General features: G+C 44.1%; 1 protein-coding gene across 35 annotated transcripts in view; it reads right to left on the reverse strand.

Moving 5' to 3' along the window:
• NRXN1 (neurexin 1) overlaps nt 1-18,639 on the reverse strand; it is a 961,778-nt gene that overhangs the window by 54,483 nt on the left and 888,656 nt on the right. Inside the window, exon 1 of one of the 35 annotated variants that reach the window (XM_088666854.1) lies at nt 8,295-8,508. The exons of 33 other annotated variants lie outside the window; for them this stretch is intronic. In XM_088666854.1, coding sequence (XP_088522980.1) covers nt 8,295-8,327 — 33 coding nt within the window. In that variant the 5' untranslated portion in view covers nt 8,328-8,508. Of the gene's footprint in view, nt 1-8,294; nt 8,509-18,639 lie in introns of those variants that run through there. One more of the 35 variants, XM_088666855.1, reaches the window with a different exon arrangement.

Raw genomic sequence — 18,639 nt, forward strand, 5'->3', positions numbered from 1 at the left:
GATACAGAGAGATCCTAAAGGCAAATTTCTGACCTTCTGCTACGCATTAAGTTATTCTTGGAGCCCAGTGACTGCATCAGTAGGCACAGAAATGCACACAAATATATCAGGACTAGCATTTAAGAGCTCAACAGACGCGTTTGCGACTGAGTGCCCCAGGTGGTTCAGTGCAGATGGACATCTTCTGTTCAATTAGAAGCTGTATGTTCGACTTGGAAGAGCAAGCTGCTACCCATGTTGCTATTCAGGACTTGAATCGTGTGATGGGAGGGGGAACAGGCGTAAGTTGATATAGGCAGAGCAGCCTGAGGATGGTTTGGGAGCCAATGGTAGGTCAGAGGTCCTAATGAAGGGCACCCTTGGCTAGGGATGGAGGATAATTCAGTTCTGTGCATTTCAGTGTGAAAATACATAACTTGCACTCCCAGAAACCGCTATCCTTGGAAACAGCCATCCTTGCAAATGTGCACTTCACCAAATTTTGTGGTGCAGTTCTCCAAAAATATGCAAAAATGCCTATATTAGAGGAAAGTGTCCATAAAAATGTATGTAGTAGTGAAAATAAAACACAAAAGTATATTACATTACAATAATTTTTGGGCTGAACTGTATACAAAAAAGTGCATGAAAATGTGGGGGGGGAATCCCAGGGTGACCTTTTTTAAATTGTGAACTAATATGGAGAACTGAAAGTTGGGGAAAAAAAGATATATTTATGCAATCATAGCCTTGGCTCACGCTTGGTTGCATGCATTGCGGGCAGAAGGTCCAATCTCCAGTATCTCCAAGTAGGAGCTCTCCAGGCTTACAGACCTGGGACATTTGCAACTCTACCTGGAAATGCCAGGGATTGAACTTGGGACCTTCTGCATGCAAAGCAGATGCTCTACCAGTGAGCTACGAGCACCAGGCTGGGAAGGAACCCTTTCTGAGAGCCACTGCATATCAGTGAAGACAATACTGAACTAGATGGACCAATGGTCTGACTTGGCATCAGGCAGTTTCCTATGCAGGCAAGGAACTTCAGCCAGCCTCTCTCTAAACGCAGACTTGCCAAGCTCCCTTCTCTACACAAAGGTACATAAGGGTTGGGTTGGGGATAGAGTGCAGCCAATTATGCACTGTCAAAAAGGAGGCAAAGTCACACAAAAAGAGGACACAGATCTGCATGAAATGTGTGCCTGCTAAGTTCAGAGCCTAACTGTTGAGGGGCAACATCAAGGCTCCTTGCTGCTCTCTCTTTTTAGGGTTCTTTATCTTTAAACTGGGCTTGGACAGGGTAGGCCTTCAAACAGACAATTCCATTAAGAACCTAAAAAGAACCTTTCTGGATCAAACCAAAGCCAGCATCTAAGCCAGAATCCTCAGAATGCCCAACCAGATACTTATGAGGAGCTAAGAAGCAGGACCCGAGAGAAGAAGCACTCGTTCCACTTACAATTCCCATATTGCCTCTCACACTGGAATTAGGCCATAATGTTACCAGGTTTTTTTCAATGAATCCGGGGATACTTTTCAACTTCAGTAGGACTGATAGGATTTTGTACGAGGACTGATTTGTAAATCCGGGGACTGCCCCCGGGAAACGGGGACACCTGGTAACCTTGAATTAGGAGGACCACTGGAGCTACAGCTGTCGCGGATAGCTTTATCCTCTGTTCAAATGGATAACCTTCCTCTGTTAGGTAGGACACATGACCACCCTACAGGTTGAGGAAAAGCAAAACACTTGGTAGCTCTTTTCAACCAGCAGGAAGGGGATTGGATTCCAAAGTGCTTGGGCAGGAGAGTAGGAAGCTGACCTTCCAACAGGTGGAATCAGCAAGCTGGAAATTCTCATGCACACCAAGTGTGCTCACCCTGAAACAATCCAATCTTGTTCAGGTCATTCCCTGCCTACCAAATATCTTAGTTAACTGCAAACACTTATTTCTTTTCTGAAATGGACACTGGTTGGGGGGCAATTTTAATTAAAAATGGCCTTTCTTCGAGAACAATTTTCTTTCTCTCACTCAAAAAAAAAAAAAAAGCTATTTGCTTTCTTAGCTGGGTGCACATGAACCCCACTGAAAGTAATGGGATTGGAACATTATCCATGTGCTAAAAACAGGTATGGTAAAAGTGTGATTATAACAATAGGCACATGCGCTTCTGACCTGTTTTAACTCACACATGCAGGCAACACTCCATTTTCTTTTGTTTCCATGGAGCCTGCTTTTATGTACATCCATATGTACTACTTGAAGCTTGGAGAGGGAGAGAAGATTTTTTGTACGTGGTTCAGCGACTATTTGATTAATGCTAGAATAATCAATCTAAAACATTTTGATTGATTAGAGCGGTGCCCCCAATGACCTGGTCTGCAGGTTTTAAGGGTTATATATATATATATATATATATATATATATATATATATATATATGCACTTATAAGAAGTGCAGATGGATTTTAAACGGTTTATTTTTTTTTAAAAAAAATCCCTTGGTAGGTCTATGTCAATAGTACATTTCAGATCCAAATCCCAATGGATCATTATAAGATTTTTCAGACCCATTAAGAGAAGACAGCTAAAGGTGGTTCCTTACACGATGCATCCTAACCAAATTGGTTGTATTTGATTTACTGTTTGGTTTCCTTTGAAAGGCAATTCTTGGCCTAGACATACACGGCACTTCAGAAAAAGAGAAAACCAATATGAAAATAGTTTAAATGCACAGTCTCCTTTTTAAAAAATGTGGGCTGAGCCAGGAAATGCAGAACAAAGACGTAGCCATGTGAGCTGGAACATTCAGAAGAAGGGGCATCATGCCAGAAAATAATAATAGCTACTTAGTGAAACTTCAATCTGATCCACTTGACCATTATGACCTGGTGAATTGGGTTAAGATTAAGGTCAACAGCTGTGAATTAGGTCTCCTTCTCATACAATACATCAGATTTACCTGAGCTCCTTGCAAGGGCGACATGCCCTGTGTTGCTGCTTGAAGTAAAATGGGATGTGCCGCCCTGCCATTCTGCTGCCTCCGCCAACCCTACCAACCCAATGCTGTTGGAGAAGTGGAGCTGGCGTCAATTGGTGGGTGAGATTGTGCCAATTTCTGGCAAGATCTCAAACACTCTGCAAGATCTCACATGGCTTTTGGTGAGATCTTGCCAAAAATCAGCGAAATCTTGCCCAATGTTGGCACTGCTTCTATCCTGGCAGCAGAGGCGGCACCCATGGGGGCACCGTCTCAAGAGCTTCCTCCACTTGAGGTGGAGGCCTCATCTCCACCCAATGCCTGCGCCAGTCCCGGCTCCTTGTGCGTGTGGCAGCAGAAAATGGTGTACTTTCCCCCGTTCAGAAATCACAAAAGGGCTGTGCCACCCTGACTCTGGTTCCTGGACGTGCACAGATTTAGTCTGTGTGACTGGACACCTTGGAAAAGCAGAATGTTTGATCACACATGGGCAACATTTATCTCATGTGTTGCATGAGCAACATTTTGCCGCCAGAAACGGGATCCATGGAACTGAGTCTTTCCATGGAAAATGCATTGGAATTAAACGGCTTAACCAACGTATCAGTCATATGGAAGGATTCAACACCAACACCCAGGAAGGTAGTGGGGGAGGCATGGAGATTTCCTTATAAAAAGGCCAATCAACTTGGTACCTCAAGCTACACTCATTATGGGGGAAACACAGATAAGCCACTGATAAGTTATATTCTGCTACAACCACTTCAACAGCTTTTCTTAGTACATGAATCTGGCCAACAGGTAACCATGACAGGTAGGTAGGCGGGGAAAGGGAAATTCGGTTGAGTTTACCAACAACTTATAGAAATCCTCACTGCCCTAAAATTTAAGAAGTCGTTTAGAGTTGTACTATTCCAGAAAATGGAGAACTTTGCACAAACTCTGCATCAGCTTCAGAAAGAGGCAAGAGAAAGGAGTATATCTACCGTGGCTGCAACAGATCCTCAGGAACAAAATGAGTTTGATAATACTCTGGAAAAACAAGGAGCCTTGGAAGAGGCCAGGTCTACCAAGACCCTATGTACTCTACACATCAACCACATGAAACAAACCAAGTGCTTAGAAAACAGTAGACCATGATCCAATAAAAGACACAACCCTTACTCATTTGTCTGGGAAATAATAATAATAAAAAAAACAGAGGAAGAGCAGCAAAGTCAATACAACAGAGGCCCATAATCTTATTTCAAAGCACACCACAATGTGCCTGGGAAACTATTATTTTATTATCAATATAATGGGATGAAATAAAGGCATGCTCACAGCAGAGTATCCTCATACAAAACATCTATAAAATTCCATATTGTATAATAATGAGAGGGACGTATAAGCAATCACTGTCGGGCCCTTCCCCTGGCTTCTGAGACTGGCCACACCCTTTGCAGTCAAAAGGACTAGAAACTTGTAAACTTAGGATGTTGAACATCCCATCCCATCACCAAATTTCACACTTGTGCAATGCAGTTCCACAGCCGATGATAACACTCACTTTGATCTCATGCAACAGACCAATAAGGGACAAATGGGCTATAAATATCTCAGAGCTAAATTACACATTACAATGCAGTCACATTTTAGCATGCCTGTTTCTTGCCTTCCTTTAAAAAATAAAATAAAATAAAAGCCAAGGGAGGGGCAGGATCTAGATCAGGAATGTGGGAGTGGGGCATTCATCCTTCTTCACTGTGGTCCTGCTGAAAATCATCTCTCTGGAAGCAGCTATTTGCTCCAGGAGGGAAGCATTTGGGGGGTGGTAGTAAATCATGCCCCTTCATGGCGAAGAGGTTTGAATAACTCCAAAAAGCTATGAGCTATGCTGTGCAGGGCCACCCAAGACGGACAGGTCATAGCCAAGAGTTTAGACTAAATGTGATCCACCTGGAGAAGGAACTGGCAAACCACTCCAATATTTTGCCAAGAAAACTCCATGGACATAAAAAAAAGGAGACGCTTTGAGAAGGAAGTGAGAGTTCCTAAGAACAAGAAAAGAACACAGGTAGCAAACAATTGTTGGCAAAGAAGTGCATTCATTTAGTTATTTGAATAACTCAAAGCCCACTTTTCTTTATCAAAACAAGCCCAAAGCGACAAATGGCACAAAGCCAATAAAAACATGAAACCTTTTAAAAAAATAATAATAATACAAAATGAAAAGCAGCAAAGACAACAACTGAATTAAAAGACACTGAAGGTTGAAGAACAGACGCAGCACTGTTAAATATTCAAGTCACAAAGAACAGTACCATGCCACCGGAAGGCTTTCTGGAAAAAACAAAATTCCTTGCCAAGCATCTTAACTAAGACACAATGCAAGGGCCCAGCGGGCATCTCCGAGGACAGCATCCCACAGAGTGTTGCCTAGATGGGAACCACTGATTGGCTACAGTTCTCTGTTGCACAGCCTGGCAGCAAACCTAGATTTGGCGCTGCGTAATGTGTGAAGGGACCCAGGTGGCGCTGTGGATTAAACCACAGAGTCTACGGCTTGCTGATCAGAAGGTCGGTGGTTCGAATCCCTGCAACGGGGTGAGCTCCCGTTGCTCGGTCCCAGCTCCTGCCCACCTAGCAGTTCGAAAGCACATCAAAGTGCAAGTAGATAAATAGGGACCGCTCCGGCGGGAAGGTAAACGGCGTTTCCGTGCGCTGCTCTGGTTCGCCAGAAGCAGCTTTGTCATGCTGGCCACATGACCTGGAAGCTGTCTGCGGACAAACGCTGGCTCCCTCGGCCTATAGAGCGAGATGAGCGCCGCAACTCCAGAGTCGGACACGACTGGACCTGATGGTCAGGGGGCCCTTTACCTTTACCTTTAATATGTGAAGGCCAGAATTGTTGAGAGCTGCCCTGTGCCCACTTTCTTGAGAGTAAGCCACACTGAATTCAAGGGGGAGATTACTTCTGAGTGGAATGGACTGGCAATCAATAAAACTGGCCCATTGTCTGGCGGTACCCTTAAACCTGTCGCTTCTCCTGCACAAAATGTGTTGCCACTTGATTTTGGCGACTGTACAAAAACAGGCCCAGAGAATTCACAAAACCTCCCACTCACCTTGGGAGTTAACAATTAAGAGAGAGTACAAGCTGAACTGGAAGCCATCTGGGTGTCTTCTGCTGCCACCGCACTTGCAAATGTGGGGAGAATTTTGTACCATTCTTCAGGGTGCCTTGCCAATTAACTGCATGTTAAACCAGCAAGGATTGTGGGGGAAGGAAGGCAATTTGATTTCCATGGAACCTCAACCCCTTAGCCTCTTCTGGCAAAGGCTGTTAGCCATGCCAAATTATCTATGGTCCCCAAGAGATGAGGGTGAACAGCTGTTGGGAAGACTGAGCTGGGAATGTTAAAATTCATGGTGTAGCCCTCTCAGGTTGAAACCCAGCAGAGGCTGAGGTTTTCCAAGGTAAGAGCTATTTCGTTCAACCTCGTCTAGCATTTATCTCTGCTGATAATCACGAGAACCCACCCCTCGAATCAGATTTGTTAACAGACCCTATACAATACAACAGCAACAGTAATAATAGAAATGTTGATAACGTTTCGCAGTTTCCACAGCACACCATGTCCGGCCAAAAATACCTGAACTCCAAAAAGCCCGACCCCATCATGACTGCCCTCGGAAAATACAACCTCACATTTAACTGATCTGAGACAGGAAACACCTCTGCTTTCTGACTGCTCAGATTGCTCAAGTCACAAAGATGAACAGGGCTCGGATGCAATTCCAGAAAGAAAGAAACACTTTGCACAAACTTTGATATGTAAAGCAAACTCTCCCTCCGCCCCATAAAAAGAAAGAAAGAAATCAAACCAACCGAATAAAAATCAAACAACACAAGTCTACCAGCATGCTGGCAGATGTACAACTGTTGATATATGAATCTGGGCAAATACAGAATAATACTTGCTAATGGAGTGTATTGTTATTTTGGGTTTTTTTTGGGGGGGTAGGGTAATTATAAATCCCTCTGGTCTGGAATCTAATAACAAGAGATTTTAAAAGAAAACCTGACAATTACTCTCTTTATGTTAAGCCTTTGTTTCCCCCCCCTTTCCCTCCCAATAAATCTATTGTCTTACACCCTGTTGTATGCCTGTCTCCTTGGCTAATGGGACTCTCATCACTCCTGTGGCAACACACAAGCTGTAGATAGTGTGAAGACCCTTTCATTCTTGTTGTTGTGAATAAGGACTGTGAAGGGATGTCTCTATTTCTACAGGAGGTCCACACACACACGTACTTTCACACACAAATACGATTTATGCACACATCTGGTGCCTGTATTTCAATCACACACACATGATAAAATCATAGAAATGAATAATCCTGAAAAAAATGGAAGACTTTAAATTAGATGCCTTGGAAATTTGTTACTGACATTTCCATGTTAGAAACAAACAGAGAGTTAGTCACCCCCTCCACTCAAATACAGGAAAAAACAAAACACATTTGTAGTTATGAACATGCAAATCCCATAGACCTTTAATATATATATATTTATATATCAGCATTAGTTGTTTTTTTTGTTTTTTTTATTTAAAAAAGAAATAATGCTCTTTTGCATTATGTTCCATGAAATATTAGATAGTCAAACACGGTCATTCTTCTGTACGCAGAAAAACAAGGCATGCACACAGATTCACAGACATCCGTGCTCTGCTAACAGTGGTAAAGAAACAGAAGCAAACACACACACACACACACACATGCAAAATTGTGCCCTAAAGCATGCATACTCAGGGTTTAAGCATTTGTTTCTTAGCCAAAATAATTACTAGGTCATTAAAAACAAAGCCACCTAGCAATTATTGAAAGCATCTGTTCTTCATGCTTGCCTTGGCTTCCCCCTTTCCAAACAAGCAAAAATTAAGAGAGACACACACACATGTGAACACAAACACACACGCACAAGCTGTGGCTTAGAAAAGCAGCAGTTAAAGAGAACAGAATGCATCCTCAGGGTTTAAAGTGCTCTTTTCTTGAACATAAAAGAAGAAGATCCTGAAATTTAAAAAGCCAGATCGCATGCAGAAATTTATTTTAATTGCATGCAATCTCCAAGAAGACAATTTCTAATTTAAATAAAAACATTTTTTTTGTAAAAAGTAAAAAAAAAAGAAAAAGAAGAAAAAGTAATTGGTGCAAATGCTTGCCCCCCTCCTCCTCCTTTATTATAATCATAATCATTTTTTGGTTTTTTTCCGACTAAGTCTCTTAAACCCTGCATGCTGCAGTGCTTAGCCTCTGGTCTGCATCGGCCGTGAGAGAAGAAGCTACCTGAGAGGATTCACAGTGCCATCTCATATCCATGTCTGCCTGGCTACCCTGCGTGCTTATAGCTTTTTTTCTTAATTCTTAATGGAAATCCTAGGAAATTTAGTCCATCCTCTGAAATCAATACTGGTGACAGGAGAGCTTCCTGACTCAGTGGGAGATCGAGATGATAAATTGCCTGCGCATCAGCCCGGCCTATCAGTGCTCCGCACACAGATGGAAGACGAGAGGGTGGGAGGGGGGGTAGAAACAGAGCTCTGCTGGTCACGTGGCCCAGGGAAGCCAATGGCTGGACTTCTGCTTGCAAGAGAGGATGCTGCAGTTTCTCCTGCGGATGAGGAGTGCTGTGCTTCACCATTGGGTACCACTCTAAAGCCAGCCTGTTTCCCCTCCTACCCGCCTCTCCGGCTTGCAGATGCGAGGAATACATTACACGCTCCTCGTATATTATACAATAACCTCCGCTCAGTTTCAGGTTTTCTGCAACTCCAACTGAATGTAATTAAGCCAGAAACTAAGAAGAAGAATACACGTTGGGAGCGATGGAGGAGAGAAATGAACTCCACCGCCGTAATCCTACTTAAACTATTTTGATCTATTTCCCTTTGGTTGATTACTGTGTTTTTGCTTCCCATTAATTTGCAAGTTTAAACAGTGCAATTAGCACGCAGCCCTCAATCCGGGGCTGCCTCAGAAAACACACACACACACACACACACACACACACACACAAACGTCTGACTGTAATTATCATTTTTATGCCCGGGCTAATGAATGGCATTTTGCCTGTGTTTTATTTTATAATGAATGTTTTCTGCACGATGATTCCATAATGACATTTAGGCGATATTGAGTGATGTGTTATGGAGATGCCAGGGTGCCATTGAGAGCAACACATTTTTAAGAGAGGCAAGCACATTTTTAAGAGAGGCAGGCGTTTGCTTCTCTAAGGTAACAAAAGGGGGAGAAGCTCTGGCGATTCTTTCAGTGCTTCCTGCGCATAAGTAGGTCAAGCAGACAAGACAGAACGGAATGATCTGTTTAGCTTCAGAGTCCTGGATAAATTTAGGGAACCAGCTCATCGGATAAACAATGGGTGGCATACATTAGCCCTACTCAAGAGTAAATCCACCGAAGTGAATGGGTCTACTCTTGAGTATAACTAATGTTGGCTATTACCAGATTAATAAAGCTTTTGCATGAAATGTGATGCATGCAGGAAGACTCAACAAACCAAAAGATCTGGGGGTTAAGATAACGTAGATCCTGCCACATTCACTATTGGCTGCCTTAGCAGAATAAGCTGTTCCTTTTGGCATTTGAAAGATATAATTATTTACTGTTAACACTGTCCTCACTGCGAAAGTTACAATAATTCATCCACAAAGAGTAAGGAAACATCTGGGATGCCATATGGGGAACCTTCCCCCCCCCAAAGCACATCTGCTATCACTCATCAGTCAGCAATAAGCAGATACATTGCATGGTTCTTCAAGGTAAATTATGTTACAAGATCAGCTTTGATCAAGTTAAAGACGGAAAGGAAGAAGCAACGGAAAAACAAGAACCCCAAAATGCCTCCAAAATGCACACAAACAAGACACAAGCAATCAAACAAAACCCGCAAAAAAAATTTGAGCTGGTTAATAATAATAATAATAATAATAATCCACTTTTATGTCCTAATCTGGATATCCTGCTGCCCATATGAAAATCCAATACATTTCCAATAGATCTGCTTGCAAATCCCATTAACACACATTATGCCATGTCAAAAAATATTGGCATTCCTGTTATGTTTCAACCAGGCTGCGCCAAGCCCCTGGGGTTCTCTCAATATTTCCACCTTTACATCAAGTTGTAATTTTTGACATGTTAACCCTTTCGCTCCAAACTAACAGTAGCCTCATGGCAAACTCATACTTCAATCTTTCATCGCAAGGCATTTCTACACTTGCAAGCTGAACAAGTGCACAACCTATCTGTTGAAACAGCCCTAAGAATACAAAACTCATGATGCAGTGTGACCATTAGCAAGGCATGCATGTACCAAAAAGCATGAGAGTCTTTCATCAAAATCCACAAAAGACACCAGTCACCTTTACTTGGAGATCAGTCTTAGTCACTGCAGGCAATTGACTGTTTACACACCCCAGATACCTAAATTCTAACTACAGGTGCAAGGAAGGTGTGGAAGGAACAAAAACAAACTAACAACACCCCCTCCAATAACCAATAACCAAAAAAATGTACATTGGGGAGAGGCTATAAGCATACACATAACACACATATCTGAACTCAGCTGAAATTGATTCACGCATGTATGTTTGTCATCATGTGATTGCAACATTCTCTAATCATTTGCATGTGCAAATGCTCCGTCATGGATAGAATACCACAGAAATAACATTCACGGCATATGTTTAAATAAGGTACAGGTCACACTTGCAGCATACATTTAGAGTGCTATTATACCATTTTCATTTTTATGGCTTCCCCCGAAGAATATTGAGAACCAGGGCCGTGAATATTGAGAACCTGGCGCCGTGGAGCGACGGATCCCTCCGGCGCCCCCCGCACCGTTTCCCAGCGCGACGGACGGGCGGTGCGCACAGCGCGGCTGCCCCCGGCGCAGCTGCACTGCGCCACCCAGCCTGCCGTAGGGACGGCCCTGGGCCAGGGGGCGCTGCCCGCCCCCTGTTGCGATGCCCCTGCGCACGGCGGAGGCGGCCCCAGGCCCGCACGCCTCCAGAGAGCGGCCTGAAGCCACTGAACAGCGGAGGCGCGCCTGGGGCAGCCTCAGCCGCGGCTCTCAGTGGTCGCAGCGGCGCGGCGCGCCACCGGGGCGGGCCTAGAGCCGGCCCTGTTGGGAACCGAAGTTTGTTAAGGGTGCTGATTGCCATTAGGAAATCTCTATTTCCCCCTGAGAGGTACAATTCCCAAAATTCCCTGAGAAGAGAGATTGATTGTTAAACCGCTTTGGGAATTGCAGTTCAACACTCTTAACAAATGTGTCAGGGAGCGTTGTTCCTGTTTGTTACTGTGTTGTGTATTTTTGTGTTCATACTGTAAACTGCCCCATCATCCTTGGATGACGGGCAGTACAGAAATTGACTAGATAATAATTAATTAATTATAACAAACTACAATTCCCAAGATTCTCTGGGAGACATAAGATGATACACTGCTTGCAAATCAGTTGTGAATTCTGAAGTATGACTGTGTTTTAGTTTGCGTATCATTTTGGGAATTGAACGTGGGATCTTCTGAATCCACGGAAGATACTTCACCCCTCAGCTATGACCCTATAATATTGGAACATGTTTGCTATGGCTACACTACGAACCCAGGAATCTGCCTTGTACCTAAGCAGACCATTGATCCATTAAGTTAAGTCAGGGCCCTTCACAAGCAGGTCGGGCGCCCTGGCGCTGAGGTGCGGAGATCGCTCTGGTGCCCCCGCCCTCGCAGCGCGTAGCACGGCTTCCATGCGGCTTTGCCGCGCAGCGCCCCCCCTGGCACGCCGCGCCACTGGGACTACACCTAGAGCCGGGGCTGAGTTCAGTATTGTCAACTCTGACGGACACCAGCTCTCCAGGATTTCAGGGAATACCTGCAGATGCTGGGGATTGAACGTTGGAGCTTTTTCTAGCAAAATATGTTCTTAATTTTATAATTTTTATGACAAATAATTAAAAAAGGGCCAGCAATTTATACACTGAGAGGCACCCGTGGAAGAACTGTGAGCATGTTGCCTTCGGCCCAAGCCCTGATAGGTGAAACGCCCTTACGCTTACTGCAAGTTTTTCTTCTTCTTCTCTCTCTCTCTCTCTCTCTCTTTTTTTGCTAAGAACCAATGAGTCATGACAGCTCCAAGGGTTAACTTTATCAAGTCCTCCTCTCCAGCTCCCTGAGGGCTTTTTGAGAATCACTCAAAACTACTTAGGGTAATGAATGTCTACAGTAAGGAAGAAGACAAGTGATCTTCAGCACAGGAAAGACAAAATTAACTTAGCAATTATTCTAACAAAAGCTCAGAGAGCCCAAGCTCATTTTGAACTCAATTCCCACCATCCTCTCTGTCGGTTCCATTCTGGGATAAAAATGTCAATTACTTCATCTCTTATTTAGTAATGTCTTTAACTTGCTTAATTTCTCTTTTGAGCCCATATATATATAGCCACACCCACCCACCCACCCACATACCCAACATCTTGACCACAGAATCCTAGCGTCCTAGAATTGTAGAATTCGAAGCCAGGTGGGCAGGGTATAAATAATAAAATGATGATGATGATGATGACGACGATGCACAATGCATGGGCTTTCTGCCATGGCTAAGGGCCAGATTAGTCATGTGGAGTGAGCTGCTGAGAAGTGATAGATTAGAAATTGCATCTACTGATTATTAACTGTCCCATCCATCTTAAAGAATCTACATTGGCTCCCAGTGTGTTTCAGAGCACAATTCAAAGTGTTGGTGCTGACCTTTAAAGCCCTAAACAGCCTCAGCCTAGTATATCCACTTCCATTGTTCAGTCCGGACATTGAGGTCCGGCTCCAAGGGCCTTTTGGTGGTTCCCTCACTGTGAGAAGTGAGGTTACAAGGAAACAGAGAGAGGGCCTTCTCAGTGGTGGCGCCCTCCCTGTGGAACGCCCTCCCATCAGATGTCAAGGAAATAAACAACTATCTGACTTTTAGAAGACATCTGGAGGCAGCTCTGCTTTGAGAAGTTTCCAATGTTTGATGTTTTATTGTGTTAATATTATGTTGGGAGCTGCCCAGAGTGCCTGGGGCAACCCAGTCAGTTAAGCAGCAGCTCCAAACAGGATGATGATGATGATGTATCATGTGCCACAGACTTCTGCTTGCCCAATGGAATGTGACTTCCCTCTCTGCTCCGCTCAAAAAAATCTGCTCGGAGAGGGAAGGAGAGGGGTTGAAAAAACACACACCCCAGAACAGATTTAGGGGGCACATTAAAAAAAGGTAAAGGACCCTTGATAGTTAAGTCCAGTCACAGATGACTCTGGGGATGCGGCGCTCATCTCACTTTACAGGCCGAGGGAGCCGATGTTTGTCCGCAGACAGTTTTTCCGGGTCATGTGGCCAGCATGACTAAGCCGCTTCTGGTGCAACAGAACACCGAAACCAGAGCAGCGCACGGAAATGCCGTTTACCTTCCTGCCGGAATCTACTTGCACTTTGGTGTGCTTTCGAACTGCTAGGTTGGCAGGAGCTGGGACAGAGCAATGGGAGCTCAACCCGTCGCGGGGATTCAAACCGCCGACCTTCCGATCGGCAATCCCAAGAGGCTCAGTGGTTTAGACCACAGCACCACCTGCATCCCTAGGGGGCACATGGGGGGTGGAGATTAAGAGGAAGGGAACTTTCGTTGTACAAGTAGACTGCTGTGTATGAACACGGGGTGACTTTCTTGGATACATTCCTAAATTAATAAATATGGCCCTGTGAGTAAGACATGGTAATATATATTTTTCTTTGAATAATTCCTTTTGGGGAGTCAAGGGCTCCACAAATGCATCCATTACATAACCATCTGTGTGTCTGTGATGAAATGGTTTGCATCAACTTTGAAAATATATAAAAAGATTGCGCCTCTCAAGAATAAACATGTATGATTCACTGAGCGCAAGAATAATAACACCACCAGATTAAAGAGTTGTATTTTTTCCATTTTGCCACTTCTGTTAAATGGGAAGTTCTTCAGCTCATAGCTCTCGTAAAACTCAGTCGCTGGCTTCTGAGGAGCACTTCATAGACTGTGTGCCTACACTTGTGTACATTGTGGAGGGTGAGCTTTTACACAGAGGAGAATGTTGTGGGTGGAGAAGGAGAATATTGTGGATGCAGAGTATCTTGACTTCGGTAAGGATTTTGACAATGCCCCCCCCCCCCCCATGATAAACTGGTAAAATGTGGGCTAGATGATATTCCTGTTAGGTGGATTTGTAGCTGGCTGAACCCAGAAAGTGGATACTAATAGTCTTTACCATCCAGGATAAAAGTGAAAAATGGGGTGCCACCTGGTTTTGCCCGTTGTTGTTCAATGTCTTTATAGACAACTTGGATGAAGGAATCGAGGGGATGCTCATCAAATTTGCAGATGACACCAAACTAAGAGGGGTAGTCAACTCAAGGCTGCTGAAAACAGAATCGGGGTAGAATATGACCTTAACAGCTTGGAGAACTGGGCCAAAACTAATGAAATGACTTTCAAAGGGACACTTAGGCAGGAAGATCCAGCTGCACAGATTGGATTGACAGCAGTATATGTGTAAAGGTGGTGGACCCTTCTTCCTTGGAAGTTTTTAAATAGAGGTTGAACGGCCGTCTGTCCGGGATTCTTTAGCTGTGATTCCCGAATTGCAGGGGGCTGGAGTAATCCACCCAATGATCAACAAAGGCTGGAGACTTCTGATCTAAAATGTGAGTAGCGTTAGACTAAAGTTTACCATCTTGCTTTAAGTCCCCACCCCAAAGGCTCCGATTTAGAGATCTCTTTTTCAGGGAGACAGAGTTCGGAAACCTTTCTCAGTCTGAAGGCTACACACCTTTTCCAGGGCCAAATGCCATTAAAGGATGGAGCCATTAGCAAAGATTGGTGTAGAATTTATTGCAGAGGTAACGTTTATATTAAGTACAGTAGGCTAGTTTACACACACACACACACACACACCTTTCCTCTATCAGACAAGAAAGAGGTGCTATCAGAGTTCAAGGGCAAAATCTCTCCAGGCAAAAATGCTTGGAGTGCATAGGGGAGCCAGTGAGGGGTGTGGCCTGTGGAGATTTCCAAGGGCCAGATAGAGCATACTGGAGGGCCGCATTCAGCCCTCACAGCTTATGCTTTCCCACCTCTTCAGTAAAAGTCTGCAGCAGCGGAAATTTTTTTGGGACAAAGTTGCAACAAACTGTTGAGGAGGCACCTGCATAATAACTTTACAAGACTCTTCCTGAAACAAAGGAGAACCAATTTCCCATTGGTATAATTAGCCAGGCTCTTTTTCGCAGTGACTGCCTTCTCGTTTTCAGCAGTGCCGATTCCATTTGCAAATGTTGCCTACCTATAACTAAAACAATAATGTCGCCTCCACAGTTCCGCACACTAGGAAACGCATTATTTACTGATGAATTCGGAAGTTATGAAAATGTAATTAGAGGAGCCCACCTAGGCCGCTGGGTGACTCCCTCCTGAAATTATTGAGATGAATTAAACAAAGAAATAGAGCAAAACAATCTGAGTGGGATCTTGCACCATATCCCTTGTTTTCGCAAAAACTCCCGAGATGGATTTCTGCAATATATTGTTGCTATCAGCTGAAGGGGTCTCCTGAGATTCAGGAACTACAGTGCTCATTTCACGCTCCTCCGAGGATTCCGTTTTAAGTGACTATTACCAGAGCTGCCCAGCCAAGTAACTACTTTGGACAAGAAACAATCACTGTTCACCTTGCTGGACTTAAAAGTTCTGTGCCTGACGATGTTCTACTCAAGGTGGTCCCATTGAAATTACTGAACCTACGTCAGTCACATCCATTCATTTCAATGGATCTGCTCTTGAGGATAGCAAACACTGGGATGCAACCCAGTAATAGTAATAATTCTGCTATCTATTTTGGAAAGCTCCTTGTCTCATCTGTCCGCTATGCATTTGGACATCTTTGAAGGTATTGCAACCAAATCTTGCACCATGCTTCCTGAGATCAAGGAATATAGTAAGGAAATGGCTTGGAAGGCTGGGTCCACCGTCGAAACCTGACACAGATATTGATTATTTCATTAAAATTTAAGAACCTCTTCTCTGCCCTTGTCCTCCTTAAGCTGTGAGTTACACCAAACAGTGTCACTCAATTTTGTCACCCTCCGCTGCCTTGATCCTGAGCTTTCTTTGACGCTTCCCTTTCCTGATCTGCTTATTTACCCTCTCTACTGGTGACACTTCCTCTTCGCATCTCCTTCCTATAAGGATCTTGCAGGTGCATCTCTTTGGCTTGCCACATTCCACCCCTTATTTGCCCTTACAGGCCCTCAGAAACACCTGTAGTTAACAGCTATCACCTTTACAAAACAATTCCTGTCTTGACCTTGCCTAGACAGCTAAGCCAAAACAATACTTATTCCTGGAGTTCACACTCTTCCCCAAACTATATATGGAAGTGTGTGCCTGTGAGTCAAGGCCGCCCCAAGACATTGCAATGCCTGAAGCAGAAAATCCAAATAGCGTCCCTTTCCTGCTAATTGTCTATTCTCCTATTCTGTTCCACGAGGCTTGCCTAGGAGAATTTCCCAGGGTCTGCCCCCCTGTGGGTTTGATCTGCCAGTTTCCTACTCTACCACCCTTAACTGGAGTGTCACTTTGTGTGTGTGCGCGCACACACACATGTGTGCTCCTGGATGCAAGAAAAACCGCTACAGAGTTCCCATTCAATACCCAGTTGCCACTAGACACTAGACACCTGAAGGAGCGTCTCCACCCCCATCGTTCTGCCCGGACACTGAGGTCCAGTGCCGAGGGCCTTCTGGCAGTTCCCTCACTGCGAGAAGCCAAGTTACAGTGAACAAGGCAGAAGGCCTTCTCGGTAGTGGCACCTGCCCTGTGGAATGCCCTCCCATCAGATGTCAAAGAAATAAACAACTATCTGACTTTTAGAAGACATCTGAAGGCTTACGGAAGTTTGTAATGTTTGATGAATTATTGTATATTAATATTTTGCTGGAAGCTACCCAGGGTTGTTGGGGAAACCCAGCCAGATGGGTGGAGTATAAATAATAAATAACAAATTATTATTATTATTAGTAGTAGTAGTAGTACATGTGAAAAGGATCTAGGGGTCTTAATAGACCACAAGCTTAACAGGAGTCAACAGTATGATGTGGCAGGAGCAGAAAAGTAAAGTAAAGGAAGCTAATACTATCCTAGGCTGCATCAACAGAAGTATAGTGTCCAGATCAAGGGAAGTAATAGTACCCTTCTATTCTGCCTTGTCAGACCACACCTGGAATACTGTGCCCGATTCTGGGCGACACAGTTTAAGAAGGATATTGACAAGCTGGAACGTGTACAGAGGAGGGCAACCAAGATGATCAAGGGTCTGGAGACCAAGACTTATGAGGAACCATTGAGGGAGTTGGGTATGTTTAGCCTGGAGAAGAGAAGACATGATAGCCATCTTCAAAAACCTGAAGGGCTGTCACAAAGATGACGGAGCATTCTGCTGCTCCACAAGTGAGGACCTGAACCAATGGCTTCAACTTACAAGAAAGGAGACTCCTGACCAAATATCAGGAACAACTTTCCGAGAGTCAGACCTGTTCAACAGTGGAACGAACTTCCTCAGGAGGTTGTGGATTCTCCTTCCTTGGAGGTTTTAAAGCAGAGGTTTGGACTACTGTAGATGACACTCACTTAGGGGCTCTTTCAACAGTGAAGTTCTGTGATTCTATGACTGTAACTTTGAGCCAGTCCAAATGGAAGGGCTGAGACCACGGAGACAGCTTTCCCATAAATTACAGTGGCAAATCCAACTGCAATAACTGCAGTGCTGCTTGGTCATGTGAACACCCACAACACTTCTCGACACTAGTTAATCACACCAGCAGACCAGAGTTTACTAACAGTGTTATCATTAATGTGGAAACTGGTTGTGTGTGTAACCTAAATGGGGATAATTACCCCCATCTTTCATCACATGGAGATTATGAAGATAAATTCACCGCAAACTGATGGGGACCAGATAAGTACATATGATTGATTGATTCTCTAATTAATCCTTACATACGCGCTCAATTAACTCAGCAAACAGCAATATGCAGGGACAACTGCACAGGTTGTTAGATCCAGCTCCATAATTTTTGTCTCATTGGCTTGGATGCATCACATTTCTTAGACTTTCAAAATGTTAACATGTCCTGATTGTTCACAGTTGACTGGAATACCCATGAGTGCTCATTTTCTTTTTTCTCTTTAGGGCGGGGGGGGGGGAGTAAGTTGAAACTATTATTTAAGTGCTGAGCTTGTAGTTAAGCACAAGAGGCCTGATTTTCAAATAAAGGGGAAAGAAGGTACTGAAATTTCTCCCCATGTCACATATGCTGCAGCCCAGGTCAGGACGGAGAGCTGCTAGGTACTTTAAAAACTCAGGGTACAGGCTAGGGACAGAAATTTGCATAACATTTGCATTTGCTGATTTATATCACCAAATGCAAGCATCGGTCTTTGAACAAATGAAGATGATGGTTGCTGTTTGGGAGTCTCACCAGAAGTGCAACCCCTTTGCAACAGGGGTGCTGCTACGCTTTTGGCCCAGGGGCCAAATTCCCTTC

Source organism: Zootoca vivipara, chromosome 3 (assembly GCF_965207765.1).
Source record: "Zootoca vivipara chromosome 3, rZooViv2.hap1.1, whole genome shotgun sequence".
NCBI lineage: Eukaryota > Metazoa > Chordata > Lepidosauria > Squamata > Lacertidae > Zootoca > Zootoca vivipara.